General features: G+C 36.1%; 2 protein-coding genes across 5 annotated transcripts; both read left to right on the top strand.

The window, feature by feature from the left end:
• Window positions 1–120: 120 nt before the first annotated feature.
• Window positions 121–6,724, top strand: LOC133880313 (uncharacterized). 3 transcript variants are annotated; one of them, XM_062319262.1, is made up of 11 exons: window positions 124–357; window positions 940–994; window positions 1,411–1,446; window positions 1,534–1,578; window positions 1,977–2,060; window positions 2,288–2,353; window positions 2,613–2,651; window positions 4,370–4,469; window positions 5,012–5,167; window positions 5,868–6,018; window positions 6,488–6,724. In XM_062319262.1, the coding sequence occupies exons 1-10, from the start codon at window positions 185–187 to the stop codon at window positions 5,885–5,887; spliced, it is 774 nt and encodes a 257-aa protein (XP_062175246.1). In that variant the 5' UTR covers window positions 124–184; the 3' UTR covers window positions 5,888–6,018; window positions 6,488–6,724. The 3 variants fall into 3 exon arrangements, with proteins under 3 accessions (XP_062175247.1, XP_062175246.1, XP_062175245.1); XM_062319261.1 differs by having other exon boundaries at window positions 125–357; window positions 6,454–6,723; XM_062319263.1 differs by lacking the exon at window positions 4,370–4,469 and having other exon boundaries at window positions 121–357; window positions 6,454–6,724.
• Window positions 6,725–12,050: 5,326 nt separating this feature from the next.
• LOC133879887 (uncharacterized) lies at window positions 12,051–17,504 on the top strand. Of its 2 annotated transcripts, none has more exons than XM_062318690.1 (2): window positions 12,051–12,218; window positions 15,475–17,504. In XM_062318690.1, the coding sequence occupies exon 2, from the start codon at window positions 15,479–15,481 to the stop codon at window positions 17,402–17,404; it is 1,926 nt and encodes a 641-aa protein (XP_062174674.1). In that variant the 5' UTR covers window positions 12,051–12,218; window positions 15,475–15,478; the 3' UTR covers window positions 17,405–17,504. The 2 variants fall into 2 exon arrangements, with proteins under 2 accessions (XP_062174674.1, XP_062174676.1); XM_062318692.1 differs by having other exon boundaries at window positions 15,471–17,504.
• Window positions 17,505–17,909: the final 405 nt, after the last annotated feature.

Here is a 17,909-nt window from a genome sequence, read left to right as displayed (position 1 = left end):
GTTGAAATGATAATATTTTAATTATTTAATCAAATAACAATAATTCAGATTTAAGAAAATTTAGTTGAAAGAAATATTAAATAAGAATTATTCAAAACCGGCCACGGATAAACTAAACCCGGTTCTCGCTCCCGCGCAAGCCAACAAAATCGCGCGCAGGAGTAGATAGAAAGAGGCGGTGGATATGGCCCTCTGCGCTTGCGCTTCCTCGTCTTCTCTCAGCATTCTGAGCTCTCAATCACCGCCTCGGCCTAGGGTTTCTTCCTCTTCTCCTCCGCTCCTCTCTCTGTCTCCGATTGACAAAACCTTGTCGCAGATTCACAGTTCCGGTGTCATCGCTTGCCTTCGTGCCAACAGGTCTCTCTCTCAAACATTTATGCTTTGCTCTTCTACTGCTACTTTTTTTTTCTCTCAATTTGATATATAATTTGTTGTTTAAGTTCTTTTTTCGATGATTATAGAATAGCGATCGCATGTAGAAGTGATCGATGCCAAGATAAGTTTCGCTTTAATTCCATCTCGCTTAGTGACCAAAAGATTTCAATAGTGTCTGCGGACGATACAAGTTACATTCAACGTGAATCAGACTGGCATTAACACTTTTCTTTGTTTCTACGAGAATATTAATTAAATAATTAAGCGCAACCTTTCCTATCAGTTATTACTTATCAGGACTGGAAATCCTGATTGGACAGAATGTTAGAATATTAATTAAATAATTAAAATTCATCATTTTCTATGGCTATTAGGCCGAGTTCAAACCGGATTCTACAGTATTGGCCTACGGAGGGATTTTAGAATATTAATGAAATGATTAAAACTTAAAACAACTTTTGGACAAGTGATGATTTACTATGTTTATATGGAAATCTGTAAGTTAGCTTTGCAATCTTGGCATGGTCAATGGCTTACTGTAGTTTTTTTTTTCCTTATGGATAGTGCGGACCTGGCACTGAAAGCGGCACGTGCTGCGCTAAGTGGCGGCATCACAGTTGTGAGTCTTATTTTTTGGTGCAAACTCTTATTTTGTTTGTTTGTTGGAAAAGAAAAAAGGAGGCTTGTGGGGTATATTTTACTCAATGAAACGGAATGGACGTTCTAGTTTATGTTTTGAACTAATAAATTTTTGCTTCTACTGAAGCTTCAGAGTTTATCAGAATGATCCTAAAAGTTGAATCAGTTGCATTTGTTTTGGATAGTGTAGAAGAACTTACCCACCCACATAGCACACCCCCTAGCATGTGAATTGCAGTTGGTAGATTGTTGAAAAAGTTTTTGCCTGGTCAAAATCTAATGTTACCAACCATTTTATAATAAGATACACGGGTAATTTATTCTCATTCTGCAATTAGTTTGAGTCTGTGGCTTGTTAGTGATGTTTCTAATTTGTTTCTCTTTCTTGATATGTAGCTGGAGATTGTGATGTCCACGCCAGGTGTACTTGAGGTTGCCTAGAAATGCATTCTTTCCAATTTCTCACTGCAGGTTGCTCTCAGTTTGGGCGCTTATGTGCTTTCTTTCTCATTTGCACAGGTTTTGCAGCAGTTGGTGCAGGAGCATCCTACTACGGCCTTGGGGGTAATATTGCTAACCCCTTTTGGATTTATTGACATATCATATATTATGTTCATTTTCAGTTCAAATTGAGTTGTGTTTGACAAAAATCCTTGCTGAAGTGTATACTTGTGGACCCAGCTTCTGTAAATGATCTATCGACACAAATTCTGTGCTTGTTTGGAAAGACCATAGACTGGTGTTTCTCCTAGATATCTTACAACTAGAATCCCTCTTTTTTCCAGCGAAGCACCCCCCCAAATCATGCTTCCTGGGAGGTCTCTAAAAACTATCTTCATAACACCCTTGGAATGTTTTTACTGTGCCATCTTCAATTAAGAGAAGCGTCATGGATAGGTTCCAGATATAGATTTATCAGAATTGTTTTGCGGGAGTTTTCTGAAACTGCTAATATCCTGCAGGTTGGGACTGTGCTAAATGTTGAGGATGCCAAGAGTGCAATAAATGCAGGAGCCAAATTTCTTATGAGTCCTGCTATGGTGAAGGTATGCATTTTAGAGTCTGCAGTCACATGCTTTTTACTTCCTACTTGAATCTGGCAGATATCAATCTTGGATTATACTTTTTGTTTTGTTTTCTTTTCTTTTCTTTTCTAGTACTCTTATCATTTCATCGGAATTTTCATCTTAAACTGAATCCTAAGCAAACCTGTTAGGAGACATCTCTAATACCTTTTCTTCTGTTCATTCCAAACGTGCTTACTGCCTGTCAGGACATTATGGTTGATGTCCAGTGTGGTGAAGTTTTATACATACCTGGTGTGATGACTCCAACAGAAGTAAGAGTTTTTTTTTTTTTTTCAACTTAAACACTCTTTCATTTCTATCCTTCAATGCTTTTTGTAGAATTGTTCTTTAAAAATCTTGAATTATTATAATGTTTATCTTGGTGGCCACCACTGGTGTCCCCATAATGGTGAATCTTGAAGATTTTGTTTTTCAGCATTATTTGTTTTCTAGCATTCTGTTTAAGATTTGGAATATTTGAGCTTCTTTCCCCTGAAGGATAACTTAAAACCATCAATTTGTGATTTACAGATATTATCTGCATATGATGCTGGTGCAAAAATTGTCAAGGTAAGTTTTGGCATGTTCTATGATGTAAGTTGATTGGCATCAAGATATAGTAGTCATTGTCCACTGCCATATGTACTGGTTGTTGCAAACCAACAAATGGATGTTAATGTAAAAGCTCATTATTAATTTGATTGTTCTGTTTTCATTGGTCATTTACACTTGCTAGCATACGCAATTCTGGTAGAATGTCCCCAATTGACCTTGAATTTTTTGAGGTATGTATCATCAGTACATGAATATACATATAATTTTTATTTTTATTTTTGGTTAAAAGATAAAAGTTATCTTGCTAAGTGAAATTATATAAAGTTACACAAGCCGCAATCTCAGCTTGCTGAATTGAATAAAACACTTTGTGGATTCAAATTTCCTGTCTTGAGTTCTAATTGTGGTAGTAATGCCCCTAAGATTGTGGTGTGGGAGGAGGAGGAAGATGACTACTGGGATGGTTTGCCCTTAGATTGGGCGATGGATGGGGATTTTAGGGAGGGGGCTTTGGCTGTTCGGGAAGCCATGGAAGAGGAGTTCCAGGTTTTTGCGCGCCAGAAGTATAAAGGAAAAGGGGAACTTCTAAATTTGCAGAGTTCAATCAACTATGGTGACGCGAACTATCCCTCTAGGCGTAGGAAAGCTGGTGGGAAGATTTGTCAGGGATCGGATATGGGTTCGGAGTTGGTTTCGGTTCCGGATCCCGATCTTGTCACCGAATCTTCTCATTTTCCTCTTCCGGTTTCTTCTTTGGCTTCCTCAGAGGCGGGTCGTGAGTCTGAGAATTCTTCTGTGGGTTCACAAGTTTCCATTGAGATGGGCTCGCCGGAAGGGAGGATTCTTCCTTCCTCCTCCCTGGAAGAACCCACCTCCAAGCCTTTATGTAAAGGGAGGAAGCCAAAGCTATCTCCTTTGGAGTTGTCTATGGCATGCTCTTCGTATTTCGGGGAAAAGGGGGATAGAACTATGGCTTTCCTCTCTGCCCTTGATGAGGAACATAGGCGATGGGATATGATTGAAGATTGTGAGCTTTAGGGGCTTAGGGTTGGGTTGTTTTGTGGGTTGTTCCTTATCGGGTCGGTTGTTAGGCTGTTGCTTCTTGTATACTCCGTGTGTACTAGGGGCGCCTTACGCTGTCTTCTAATAAAATTGCAATTACTTATCAAAAAAAAAAAAATCTTCTATGAACTTTTAAAAAAGCATCTCTTACGCTTTCTCTGTCGCGGAGATGCTATTTGTGGGGGCAATACATTATTATATATATATATCAAAGGAACTTTGATAAAAATTGTGGTGAACTGATTTGTTAGTGGAATGTGCGTCACAGTTATCCTATAAATAACTTGGAAAATTGATTCATCTGGTGTCCACTTTGCCTATCTAAACTTAATTTGTAGTCTTTGGATTTTCAGTTTTTCTATCCTGTAAATTGATCTTGCTTAGTCCCTGATTCCTTTAGTTAGCACTTTAGACGTGGCATTACGTAGGTTATTTATGCCCCTAATGTACTGCCTCACAGATGCATTCTCCTTCCTCAATCTAAAGAAACTTCATAGGATTTGCACTTAGTGAAGAAGTATAACTCCATAGATGATTCTTTCTTTTAAAACATTTCTTTTCTCTAGTTTTTTCACAATGTATCCTGGTATCTCATATTGTTTGGATATCAGAAAATAGTTCATCTATAGATGTACCTTATGGATTTATTTTTCTTTTATTTGGTGGAACAGGTGTATCCTGTCTCTGCGTTAGGTGGTAGTCAGTACATTTCAGCACTCAAGAGGCCTTTTTATCACATCTCAATGGTTGCTTCTCAGGGCATAACAATAGGTTGTTAACTTTGGCTCTGTCCTGTAGCTCTTAAGGCCTCAGTACTTCAATTGCTTTTATTAGTGCTTAAAAGTGACGGAGAGATGATACTCTACTGGTCTGCTATCGTATTATTCAAGAATGAGTGGTGATTTTCATATGGGAATTGCATTCATATCCCTCTGCCATCCAAATTGTTCTCGTCATAAAACAATTATTGGACAGCCTTCAAACTTTTAAGTTCTTAATTTTCTTTCAAAAATGCATGTATCAGCCTTTCATCAAAATAGAATCATGAAAAAGGTATCATTTTCTTAATTATTTTTACCTTTTCATAGATTTAAATTCAAACTTGCATTATGATTTGAAGTTCGAAAATGTATTTTTAGAGAACTTAAAGAGACAGAATGGTCAGAAATCTCCGTTAAGTTGGTATGTTTTACATTCCTATTTCTGGTTGCAGTGTTACTTATCAAAATTTTCTGGTTGCAGTGTGAAGTTTTCTTCATTGAGTTGTAGCATTAATTTTTCTGAGTTAACAGTTATTTTTTACTCTGATTCAGATTCAATCAGAGAATATATCAACAGAGGAGCGTCATCCGTTGTTTTATCAGATGCCATATTTAATAGAGAGGCAATTAGTCAGAATAATTTCAAAGAAATATATCAACTTGCACGTTCGGCAGCTTTGCAGGGCAATGATGCCGTCGTAGAACAGAGTGAGATTTTTGTTGTTTTTTTTATACTACTTGGTTTTGCATTTTCTAAACTATATCATGTAACCTTTGTCTGATGGTTCTAACGCTATTATCTTTTATTTATTCTTAAAGAGATAAATAGATTAGTAAAGGGTGATGATGGAACCTAAAAAAATGTACAGTTGTTTGGCATATATATCTATATATTATATATTATAATAGCAGAAACCTTTGAGAAAAGAAGCCCTAGATTGCTTACTATCTTGACAATTGACATTTTAAGGGTGTTAAAATGTTAAAACCTAAGAGAATGGGCGTCTGGCATTTTTGGATACTTAAAATTGTGACAAGGGGCATTTTAGAATATCTAAAACTGTGCCTAAGAATTAATGGCCCACGTATGCAACAATTAAAACAATTAAAAGAAATGACCGTCTGTATATTTTACTTTTGTACTGATGTTCAGACATCACTATGATATAATTATTTTTTTCATCTATATTTGATTTTCTATTCTATGTTGTGAGTCAGACAACTTTGCGGCTTTCTCCAAAAAAAAAAAAAGAAGACAACTTTGCGGCTTTATATTTCAATCAATTACACATATTGCATACATATGGGGCCAAACACAAGTGTGCTTTTGAGGAACATCACATATGTTAGATAATGCTGCTGTTCTTCATTTAATTATATGACCCCTGACTGATTTGATGTCATACAGGAAGAAGAGGTGTACCCTAAACTACTTACATCACAAGTAACCGACAGTTTCCTCCACATCACCTATACCAGAGAAATGCATCAGAACAATTTTGGACGGTGCAGATGCATATAGTCTAGGAACTCCTACTGATACAGACTGGACTATCTGGGTAAAAGATCAGTCCTTAATTTTTGGTTATAATTTAATGTGATTTTCTTGATTCTAAAATGGCTCTGCTGACTGAATGGTTTCTATGTAATCATTTATTGCAATCATGCCTTTTCTTTTCCCTTATAGTTTGTCAACTGATTTGCTAGAAAATAACTTGTAGTGTTGTTTGGAGCCTGATACACATGATCATTTCTTTGCTATGTTGAATTTTGACACATATTTGGGACTATGATCATCGTTGGTCTTCTCATTTTTATTGTTGTCATTTTCATTGTTAGAATATGATTATATTTTTCGTATATTCCACAAGAAAAAAGAAATATTCTCTATTTACGGAAAATATAAGATATTTTTCATATATTCTAACAATCATCGTTATCATTACAAATTTAACATCTCACCTTTTATTTATTTGGAATCTGTTTTTTCTCAGATTTTTGCGGATCGATATCTATGATCAAATGCAGGCTGACTACCCTTCGACATTGTGATCTGGAAAGCTGAAATGGGCTTCAGAGTTCTTATCCAGGTAGAGCTGAATAGCATGATTTCAAATACTTATAGGAGGAAGGAGAATGTTTTGATGCATGTTGTTCTGAGTAAGGATGCCATTTGCAACATCTGTAAAATATACAATTCAACCAAAAATTAAGGAAATAAGGGGAAAAAAAAACAAGAAAGAAAAATTTGTTAATTAGTTTACAAAGCCCTTTTTGTTGTTATTATTGTTGTTGTTAGCATACACACAAGTTCCCCTAAGGACTTGCAATCTGAAAATTTGATAAGGAGGAGAAAAAAATGTTCTAAATCTGTTTATGATTCTTTCATAAAAAGAAGAGGAAAATGCTAGACTTTCAATTATTTTATAACTCCAGACACGTGTCAGACATATGATTGGAAGATTTTAAAATTATATTTTTTTTAATGGTTGATGTGTTTTCAATCACATGTTGACACATGACAAAAATTGTAAAAGAGTTATAAAATAGTTGTAGGTGTAGCATCACTAAAAAAAATATTTAGAGCAATATATATATAATTTAGGAGTGAAAATGCCGATGCAGATGCGGTTATTAGCAATATTTACATCTGCATAATGCTGTTATCACTTTTAGGTTTCCGCGTCTGCATCACGCGCTTACTATTTGCATCCATGCAATTATTGTGGTTATTATTAATTATTCGCATATGAGAGAATAGGTGTTTATCACTATTTGTCCTAAAAGCTTAAGCTGATATGAAACGACAAATTTAATCATTTAATTAATACTTTAACACTCTCCCTCACGAGTTACGTGTGAGCTCAAACTCTTTTTTAATAGGTGAGGCACAACACGTTGAATATTTAATTGAAATGAGGGTAAATGGCTGAGCCAAGGTTCAAACTCGGTAACTCAAGACCTTTGGCTCTGATACCATGTTATATCACTACTTGTCCTAAAAGCTTAAGCTGATAAGAATGGGTAATAAGAATATGTAAATTTTATCATTTAATCAATACTTTAACAATGACATTTTGGGCCTTGAAGTTATAAGTCCTGCTTCTAGTAAATACAAAAATGTATTATCGTTGAACACTATTATTCAGATCACACTTGCTAATCATTTTGCCATTAATATTTTATCTCATACATTATTTAACTTCTTGTATCATCTATCTATAATTGGTGAAAGGAAAAAAAAATATTTGAAAAAAATAATAATAATAAAGGAAGAACAGATAAGGCAATTAAATCAAAACAAATCAAAAGAGTTTCATAAGAGTGAAATCCAACGACATTGTAAACGATATCGTTTAAGTGAAACGATATCGTTTAAGTGAATTTAAGTAAATGTATATAATACATATTATATATAAATGGAATGTGGATGCAGATGCGGTTAATAATAGCATTTGCATATGCGAATAGGTGCGGAATGGTAACTATTTTTTTTTTTTTTCTCAAATGATCACTCAAAAAAAGAGATGGCACATTAATATAAGTATATAAGAAGATAAATGCTATTTTTACATTTTCGGTACATTTCTGTATATTTTATTAATAAAAAAAATAAAGGAAAAACTTCACTTATAACTACTGATCTTTCATTATTTTTGCAATTAAATACTCAAATTTTAAAAAGTATAAATTTAAAGTTGTATGAAAAATGTAAGAAAAAAGAGAAAAGAAAATAGTACAAATAGTACGTCTCATATAACAAAGGAGAAATTGTACTCTTCATTCCTTTTGTGGTCATTTGGCTAAGATAATGCTGAAAGATAATATAATGCGGAATAATAAATAAATAGATACAAATAATTATGTGATTCGGTTTATGATTTATGCAGAATAATAAATAAATAAACACAAAGAATTATGTGGTTTGATCTATGACTTATGTCCACAAATAAAGCCAAAATGGCTACATTTTGCTCTTATTTTTTTGAGTAATGTTTACAATATTACAAGTTCCTATAAATAGAAGAATTAAATAATACAAATAGGCTTCAACTATAACTAGGTAACTATAACTAAGTGATAGACTTTAATTATAATTATCTCACAGTCTTCAATTGTGACTAGGTGATAGTCATCAGGTGTAGTTAGGTCACAATCTTCAATTGTAGTTTGAATTCTTGGTTTCCTGCTAGATGTAAGTATGTAACAACTAGTTTGATTAAGATAGTAACTTTGATGAAATTGCTGGATCCTTTTTTTTGTGAAAAATTACAATTTAGCCCCCTAAATTGCCAACCGTTTTGCAAATAGCCCTACAAACTACCAACGTTTGGATACTGGCCCCCAAAACTACCAAAAAGTTTCAAAAATACCCATTTTGTCAAAAAAAAAATGCCTATAATACCCCTACTACATGTCATTTTTCAATTAAAAAAAACTATTTTTTTTTTAAATAAAAAAAAAAAAAGTGTTTGGGGGTGGCTCCCAGAGGTGGTCGGCACCACCTTTAGGGTGGCTCATAGCCATCCCCTTCTGAAAAATGACATGTGGCAGGAATATAATAGGCATATTTTGATAAAATGCACATTTTTGAAACGTTTTAGTAGTTTAGGGGACAAAGTCCAAGCGTTAATAGTTCGTAGGGTTACTTGCAACTGAAAAAACATTAACTATATGAGAGCCAAGGGTATTACAACTTTTGGAACCAGCTTTTTACAAAAGAATGTAACTCACTAAATAATTAAATTTATTTGTTAAATTTCTTTTATCCATCTTGTATCTCACCGGGCTCATTTAAATTATTTGTAAGTTGTTATAATAAAATCTGCAATATCCTAAAGATTTTTATAACTAAAAATCCATCATTGAAGAGCAAGCGATTTATTCATAAAGAGTAATGCCATAATTATATTTTTATTCAGCTACTATTCTACCTTACTGATTTGACAGTGTTAATAAGTTATTTGATTATGGGTGGACAAATTATCTGCCTATTGCTTACCGAACCGCCATTGACCGCCTACCGACTAATTTCTATTCGATAGTTGGTATAAAATTTTGTTCAGAAAGCCACTGAATCGAATCGAATCGTCTTTTAAGCGGTAACTGAACTAAACCGAACTGCCTTTTATTTCGACCGATTAACCGAACCGACATAAAACGAAACGACGTTACGTTTGATCATTTTTTTCTTTCTTCTTCTTCTTCTTCTTCTTCTTCTTTTTTTTTTTTTTTTTTTTTTTTTTTTTTTTTTTCCTTTACAAAAATTAAAACGACGTCGTTTCATTATCCATGTTAACCGATTTAACCGACTGCCTATTAACTGCTTTATCGACTTAACCGACCGCATATTAACCGCTTAACCGACTTAACTGACCGCCTACTAACCGTTTAACCAACTTAACCAAAATAAAGTCACCGACTACATTCTGACAAAAGTCGGTTAACCGACTGAATTAACCGTCTACCGAACCGATGCCCACCCCTATCTTTGATAAACGCTTGTTTTGTTTTGTTTTTGTTTTTTGTTTTTTTTTTTAAACAAAAAAAGGGCAGATTAACACTGTTAGGTTAGTAGGGTGAAATAATGATAAAATAAAAATGTAGTTTACAGCATTACTCATCGTAAAAAGTAAGAGAAATAATGGCATGTTTGGGTGACTTGCTATTTTTCAAATATCAAATTCTACTCAAGTTTTATTCAACTTTTTTCTAATTTTGTTTCAGATTTTCTAAATCATCCAAATGTAATTTTGAAAAACAAATTCTCTCGATATTCACAATTTTTCAAAAAACTGCATACTCAAACGAGCCATAAAAATTACAATCCCATCCCATTGTCATCCCGCTGGGTTAACGTGTTATTGCCTATCGACCTTTAGATCGATTCTTATTAAAAAAATGGGAAAACTACAATTTATCACCCTAAACTACAAGCCGTTTTACGAATAGCCTCCCGAACTAGTAACGCTTGGGCTCTGGCCTTTCAAAATGCCAATTTTTACAAAATATGCCTATAATACCCTTGTCATGTGTCATTTTCTAATTATTATTTTTTTTTAAAAAAAAACTAAAAAATAAAAAATAAAAGAAAATGGATGTTTGGCAGTCACCCTAATGGCCGGGGGTGGTTGCACGGCCAGTCCCAGGGGTTCGGGGGTAGTGTGCAGCCACCCTTAACCCTAAAGGGGTGGCTCCTGAGTTGGCGTCGGCCACCTCTGGGGTGGCTAGCAGGCCACCACCCCCTCTTGTGGCCCGAACACCCACTTTCTATTTTTTTAAAAAAAATATAGAATAAAATTTTACTTTCTTTTTAGTTTTTATTTTTTATTTTTAATTGAGAAATAAAATGCAACTGAAATATTATAGGTATATTTCGTTAAAATGAATAATTTTTAAATATTTTGATAATTTTGAGGGACATAATTCAAACATCAGTAATCCGAAGAATTATCCGTAAAACGGCTTAAAGAGTAAATTATAATTTTTTCTAAAGAAATATATATATATATTTTAAAAGTTAACGTGCACTGCGACATCGATGCAAATAAAATAAAGGTGAAATAAAAGGGTTGCATTTAACGCCGGTTAGAAACCGACAAGTTTTAGTGAAGGACAATTTCAATCGGCGGCAGTACGGATGTCCCGGCCCCCGGGTCTCAAGTCTCAGTACGTGGCTAGTTAGCCTAGTTTCCACGTTAAAAAGAGAAAAAAAGAAAAGAAAAGGAAGTTACTGGGAAAAAAAAGAAAAAAGAAAAAAGAAAAAAGAAAAAAGAAAAACGTGATGCTTATTTTGAGTTTAGACAAACAAAACCTAAAAAAAATCGAAAAAAATAAGAAGAAGCTATTATCTCAATTAAGATTCTCTGAATTTTTTTTAAATATAATTGTATGTTTTATGATTTGTAATTACTTTCTAACTTATATACTTAGGAGAGATAAAATAAAATCAATTAATGTTCTGTTTGTTTCGGTTTAGAAAATATTTTCAAAATTTTTCGGTTATTGGTAGGGGCAAAAATAATGATTAACGAAAATTATTTTCAGTTTGACCATAAAAGTTTCTTTAATTTTTGGAAAACAATTTACGGTTTTAAACTTTTCATTATTGCACGTATGTTTGTGAGAATCCGTCACGGCCGAGCATTAGAGTTTGTTGGTAGCCCAACTCTACAGTTAAAGATTTCGAATTTTGATATCTGATTGCTGAAATTTGGCCGCACCGGCTAGACTGGCTGTATTTCGGCCAAACTGACAAGTATGTGAAAATTTCTGTTGGATTCTAGTGAAACTGGCCAAATTCCGGCTGTACCGGTCAGATTTAGGCCGCTGTTGAATTTCGTTTTATGCCGTTGGTAATTTTTTTCGTACAAGCTAAACGTCGAAAAATATTTTACGACCGAAAATATTTTACGTTGAAACAAACCGGAGATAAAAATAGTATTTAGAATTTTGTAAATATTGTTATAGAAATATTCTAGAAAGAAATTCCTGATCTTTATTTCGTATTGGGTTTCAAACCCTTGATTTAATTGAATGCTAATTCTGACATATTTATACATAAAAGAGAAACCATCCATTTTCATTATTTCTATATTTTGGGCAGATTCATTTTACACTCCACAAACAAAACAAACCAAAAGCAAAACAGAAAAAACGAAAACAGCGAGCGATAAAGAAGAACACAGAGAAGAGAAAGAGGACAAGGAAGACGACCTCGTTACCATCGTCGATCCCTCGCATCCGCTCCTTTAACAAGGTCAGTTTCTCAGATCCCATTTCTTCTTCTTCTTCTTCTTCTTCTCTCTCTCTCTTCACAGATCGGAATTTCTGAATGTGATTAGTCGATTTTCACTTGCGGATTTGATGCTTATTTCTCGTTTTCTTTGTTATGTTGTTGTGGGTTTTATTGCTTTTCTTGATCTGTGATTTTGTTGGGTCGAAATGACAGTTTTGAAAGATCTCTACGTTGTGGGTTTCGGATTTTAAGATCCAGATTGTGGGTTTCCTTTGTGGCGTTGTGAAGGAGATTGGTTGGTTTGTTGGGTTAGAATGTGAAAGTGTTCTTGAATTGGTAGTCTTCCATTTTCCTTTCATTTGCGTCTCAGTGGATGTGGATTTTGAAACTCAATGTGCGCATAAGCCTAGGGATTGAATACAGTAATGATTTCTAAGAATTTGGGTTGGACGTGCTTGGCGGCTCGATTAATTCATTCCGGCGGTTGATTTTCATTCGCTCTGGTTTTGGACCCATGTGTTTTGATTTGTTGGTGCTGCATGTATATATCGACTTCAAATGCATGGGCGGTTGGAATTTAGGTTTGTTTTTTTGGTTATCCTGGCTTGTGATTTTTGGGAATTTTTTTTTATAAGTAATTGGCTCCGAGGTGATTTTTGAACTAGTGGCATTCGCTTCATGGGGTACATATATTCATGGTAGGGGACTAACTTTCATCATTGGAAACTATGATTTTTTTTTTTTTTTTTTGAAAGTTAAGGAGATTCATTAAAAGCGCAATCGGCGCAACTAAGTACATGGAAATTGTACATGAGAAAGACCCAGCAAATCAAGAACAAGAAAAAAGAGAACAGAAATCTTCTTAGCTAGAGACATGGAAAACTCCATGTCGGTAGCAGAGATCCACTCAAATAAGGCTTTTAGAAAACAAGTCTGTAGATCGGAGCTCGTTCTCTCTTGGTCATCAAAGCTGGGAGCATTCCTTTCTCACCAAAATGCACCACAATAAAAAGCAAGGAATTGCATCTTAAACAATAATGATGTCATTCCGGCCGACCCTCCTATTCCAACACACTAAAAGATCCACCGCCCTTTTAGGCATAACTCACTCTACTCCAAACATATGATAGCCTTTTGAGACATCACAATGAAGAAGTAGAATTTAGAATGCTCGATCAACTTCAATGCTAGGGGAGGTGGTTCTAGCCGGGTTAAAGGCAAGAGGGACCTTGCGGTTGTAATGTAGCCCAAGCTTTGCGGGCGTTGGGTTTCTATGGTGGGGTTTTTTGGGAGTTTTTCTGTCTTTGGGTTTTTTAGGGTGCTAAATGCTTGATCTACTTCGATGCTAGGGGAGGTGGTTATAGCCGGGTTAAAGGCAAGAGGGCCCTTGCGGTTGTAATGTAGCCCAAGCTTTGCGGGCGTTGGGTTTCTATGGTGGGGTTTTTTTGGGAGTTTTTCTGTCTTTGGGTTTTTTAGGGTTTTTTCCTTTTGTTTTCTGTTTTATTTATATTTTGGTGTCCTTTTTGTATACTCTCTGTATGCTTAGGGGCGTCAGACGCTGTTTAATGTTATTTCTTCGATTACCTATCAAATAAAAAAAAAATGAAGAAGAAGAAGATGATCCGGGATTTCTCCACTCTTTTTACACTTACAACACCAATCTATCACTATGATGTGACGCTTGTGGAGTTTATCTAAAGTGAAATTTTCCCAAGGGAAGCTGACTAAGTAAAGAAAGCCAACCTCAAATGAGCCTTAGTCCTCCAATTGCTATTCCAAGGGAAACGAGAGTCAACATTAGGAAGAAGAACCTTGTAAAAAGATTTGACCTCAAAAGATCTTCTTTTTGAGGGCATCCAACATAGTCTATCATCACCCTCCCGACCCACTCCTGCAATTGAAGAAAGAGGAGTCGAAGTCCACCTCCCAATCATGCACCAACTTGGTGAAGTTAATGTCCCAACGAACCGTAACATTGCTAACACTTCGAAGGTCAGCCACCATTGCACCCTATTCCTTGCAAGACAAAATAACTCCGAAAAAGATTCCTTCAAAGGACGATCTCCACACCATATATCATGCCAATGATATTTGGACTAAATGCTCTATCCCTATAAGGGATGGAGGGTAAGGTCATGGGTTTAGTCCTGTTTGTTATGCGTGAGTTGTGTGTATGTTATATATATATATATAAACTATATGATTAGTGTTTACTCACTTGAGGGAGTGCTAGTAACCCAATGATGCGAGTAAATTACTGAATACTGATGATATTCCATGTGTCTTATAAATGTTATGTTCTTCCTTACTTTATTATTATTATTATTATTTTTTAGCTCTTAATGTAACTTGATTTTATTGTTTGTAATCCTAATTTAATATGAATAAAATAGGGAATTTTGAGTGAAAATTTTCATATATGAGAACTAAGATGTTTAAGGCAAAACCAACTAGGGGAACACAGATTTTTAAGACAATTCTACTGTTCAACGATCAATGTTTTATTGTTTGTTGGTTCGTGGTATGACAACAACTGTCCCTCTCCCGACTCTTTGGATTTTTATAGAGATTGAGAAAGAATGTGAGTGGAATACTGAATTTTTTAATGGTTTCTATTTCCTTTCATAAGAGCTGAGGTGTTTCTTGACAGTTGTGCTTTAAGAGGTTTCTGTATAAGAACTATGGATTTACAGTTGGTTTGTGGGATGGGATATCCTCCTCTCTTAACTCATGGTTTCCTGAAAAGTAGGAAACTTTGTGGATCTGTGATGTGTAGTTAATAATATATTGAGACCCATAAATGCACGAACAAAGTGTATGCATACAAGAAGAAGCTTAAACTATCTTTGTGGTTCCTATAGGATTTTGGATGAAAGCCGGCCTCTAAGAGATTGCCTAGCAGGCTTGGCATGCTCTTAGAATTGTGGAAGGTTTTAGTTCTCCATTTATTTACGTATGATTCTGTGAAAACTTTTTTACTCTAGCTGCAAATCATTTGGGGCAGCTTGTAAATTTATTGCATGTTCTTAATTTTATTTAATGTGAAGTGTGAATCAGTAATAGCAAGGGGAAGGATTTCCGTTTATGAAGTTATTGGCTCAACAATCTCTTGGTTTTGAATACTGATTATCGCTGTTTTTGAATTTAATCAATATATATATATTATGTAGGTTTATACGGTTTGGCTGCATAGATTTTGTTTTCAGATACTAAATCTAGCAAAGCAAAAATTGATTTTCCTCAAGTTGTAGTAACGTTTTATCTAATTTGAAGCCAGAAAGATGTCTCCAGCATCAAAATCCAAGTCCAAATCCAAGAGCAAGCCCTCTGCAGGGGCTGCAAAGGAACAACAGAAGACTTCTTCCAAGCCTTCCGGTTCTGCTAACACTGGGGGTGGCAGTCCAGCAAGTGCTTACAATCCAGTCTCTGGAACATTCCATACACTAGAAACATCATCAGTTGCCCCTTTGCCACCTTTACATGACAGTGGTCGTTTCCGTAATATAGATGATACAGATGAGCATTCTAGCAGCCCTCATGGAACAGTATCCGAGTATGACTCAGTTTCCAACAATGGCAGTTGCTCTGGTGAGTCTGAAGACCCAAAGGAGAAGATAGCTCATTCTACTCTGCGGCAGGAGGTAGTACCTGGTTCTGACAATGACAGGCGAGAGAAGATTCGTCTGAAAAATGAGCGGAAGCACCAGCGGCAGAGAGAGAAGCGGGCACAAGAGTTGCATGATCGTTGCAGTGGCTATCTCATGTCAAGGAAGCTGGAAGTACTTTCTCAGCAGCTAGTGGCAATGGGGTTCTCTTTTGAAAGGGCAACATTGGCGCTGATGATGAATGAGGGCAAGGTAGAGGAATCGGTTGCCTGGCTTTTTGATGGAAATGAAGAAGAAGCTCACCAGAAAGATGTTACTGAACTTGGAAGTGGGGCCAATCTGAAAATTGATATTAGTGAAGAGCTGGCTCGGATTTCAGCGTTGGAGGTGAGATACAAATGCTCCATGCAAGAGGTTGAACGAGCTGTTGTTGCCTGTGAAGGTGATCTTGACAAGGCAGAAGATATGTTAAGAGCACAGAAGCAGGAACAACCTTCTACTCCATCAAAGCCAGAAGAAACTACTGGGACCAAGCACCTGATGAGGGCACAAGAAATTCCTGCAGCTTCAGCTACAATACAGCAAAGAAGAAATGAAAGGGATTTTAACTACCCCAAGACAACGGCAGCAGTGCCAACATTTCCAGAACCTGGAAATAGAAATCTACAGCTTTTAAAGGCGAATCAACTGAAGGCACTGGCAGAGAAGAGGTGGGCTGCTACCGGATCAAACCCTTCTGCTTCATTGAATTTGGCACCACCTATGCAGGTAGCACCTCTATCAGAAAAGGTGGAGGCGCGGCTTGGTGTTGTTGGAAACGAAGGAAGAATATTACAGCAAGGAGCAGTGAGGGAGCCAGTAGTTGTGATGCAGCGTCCCCAAACCTTAAATGCCAAGCAAAACCATGTTTCTAGCGTAAGTTCTTCACCTGCAGGAACAGTTCCATGGTATATAAGTAGTGTTCCAGCCGTTGAAAACATAAGGTCAAATGGGAAGATCATACAAAACCAGACGGTAGGCAGCCTTGGTCGGGAAAATCAGAGCTCGGAGCAGTTCTACCATCAGGCTCCTTATAAAGAATTTCCTTTCATGTTCAGGCCAGTGGATCCCACATCAGCTGGTCTGGGAGGTTCATGGAGCACAAGGGGTGCATCTTCGCCGTCACTTATGGTTCCTTCTGAGCCTCAGGGTTCATGGAGCACAATGGGCGGATCCTCGCATTCACTTACAGCTCCATCCTCTCTTGGGCTGTTTCCGGCACAGGGTTCGGCAGGAACATTTGGCTCATCTTCACATGTGGATTGGAACACAGGTGGGTTGATGCCTGACTGTGACTATACCAGTATAAATTGGGCTGTGAATTACCCATCAGATTCCAAATCATCAAGTGGGTTGTTGCTGGGGCTCTCTTCCTTTTGGAGGAACGGCTCAGGCATGAGGCTGGGCAATCCAAATGGGAACTTCATATCAGGGTTGCAGGATGGCGGGGTGGCTACAGAATCATCATCTTCCGCACCCGTTTCGCGCGAGTGGACATCCCCCTTTGCAGGCAAGGACATCTTCAGTGTGCCCAGGCAATTTGTTATTTCTCCATCTCCTTAGGACTTTGGAGCAAAAGGAGAAAAGATAGACAGACAATGTTGTGTTGATGGTTGTTTCTTGTTTGCCAATGAAAATGCATTTAGTAGTTTCTGCCTTATAATTTGGTTTCTCTCGCTTTTCTTTTTTCTTCTTTGTTAAGTCGTTTTTTAGTTTAGTTTTTGTTAAATTTTAATCCCGAAATCTGCCTCGCCGATATTCTACGCGTTTCAAGTAGTTGGCCGATCTATTCGTAAGCGACAATGCGAAGACTTAGACTACCCCCCCAAAAAAAAAAGAAAAAAAAAAAAAGGAAGAAAAAAAATTACAAAAGAAATAAACCAAACTAAAATACAAAGTCAGAACTCAAAATTATTATCGTTCTGCCTTTTGGATTGAAATCATTTAATTTTTAGCAATCTCTGTTCAAAGCCGTTTGAAAGAATCACTAATTGAGTTCTTTAAGGGGTATTACTATTATTTTTCTTACAAACTTAACTTTTCGTTATAGTAGTATGAATTGTTACGT

The sequence above is a fragment of the Alnus glutinosa genome, chromosome 10 (assembly GCF_958979055.1).
Source record: "Alnus glutinosa chromosome 10, dhAlnGlut1.1, whole genome shotgun sequence".
Lineage (NCBI taxonomy): Eukaryota > Viridiplantae > Streptophyta > Magnoliopsida > Fagales > Betulaceae > Alnus > Alnus glutinosa.
The sequence above is the reverse complement of the archived record's forward strand: the minus strand, read 5'-3'. Positions and strand labels throughout refer to the sequence as shown.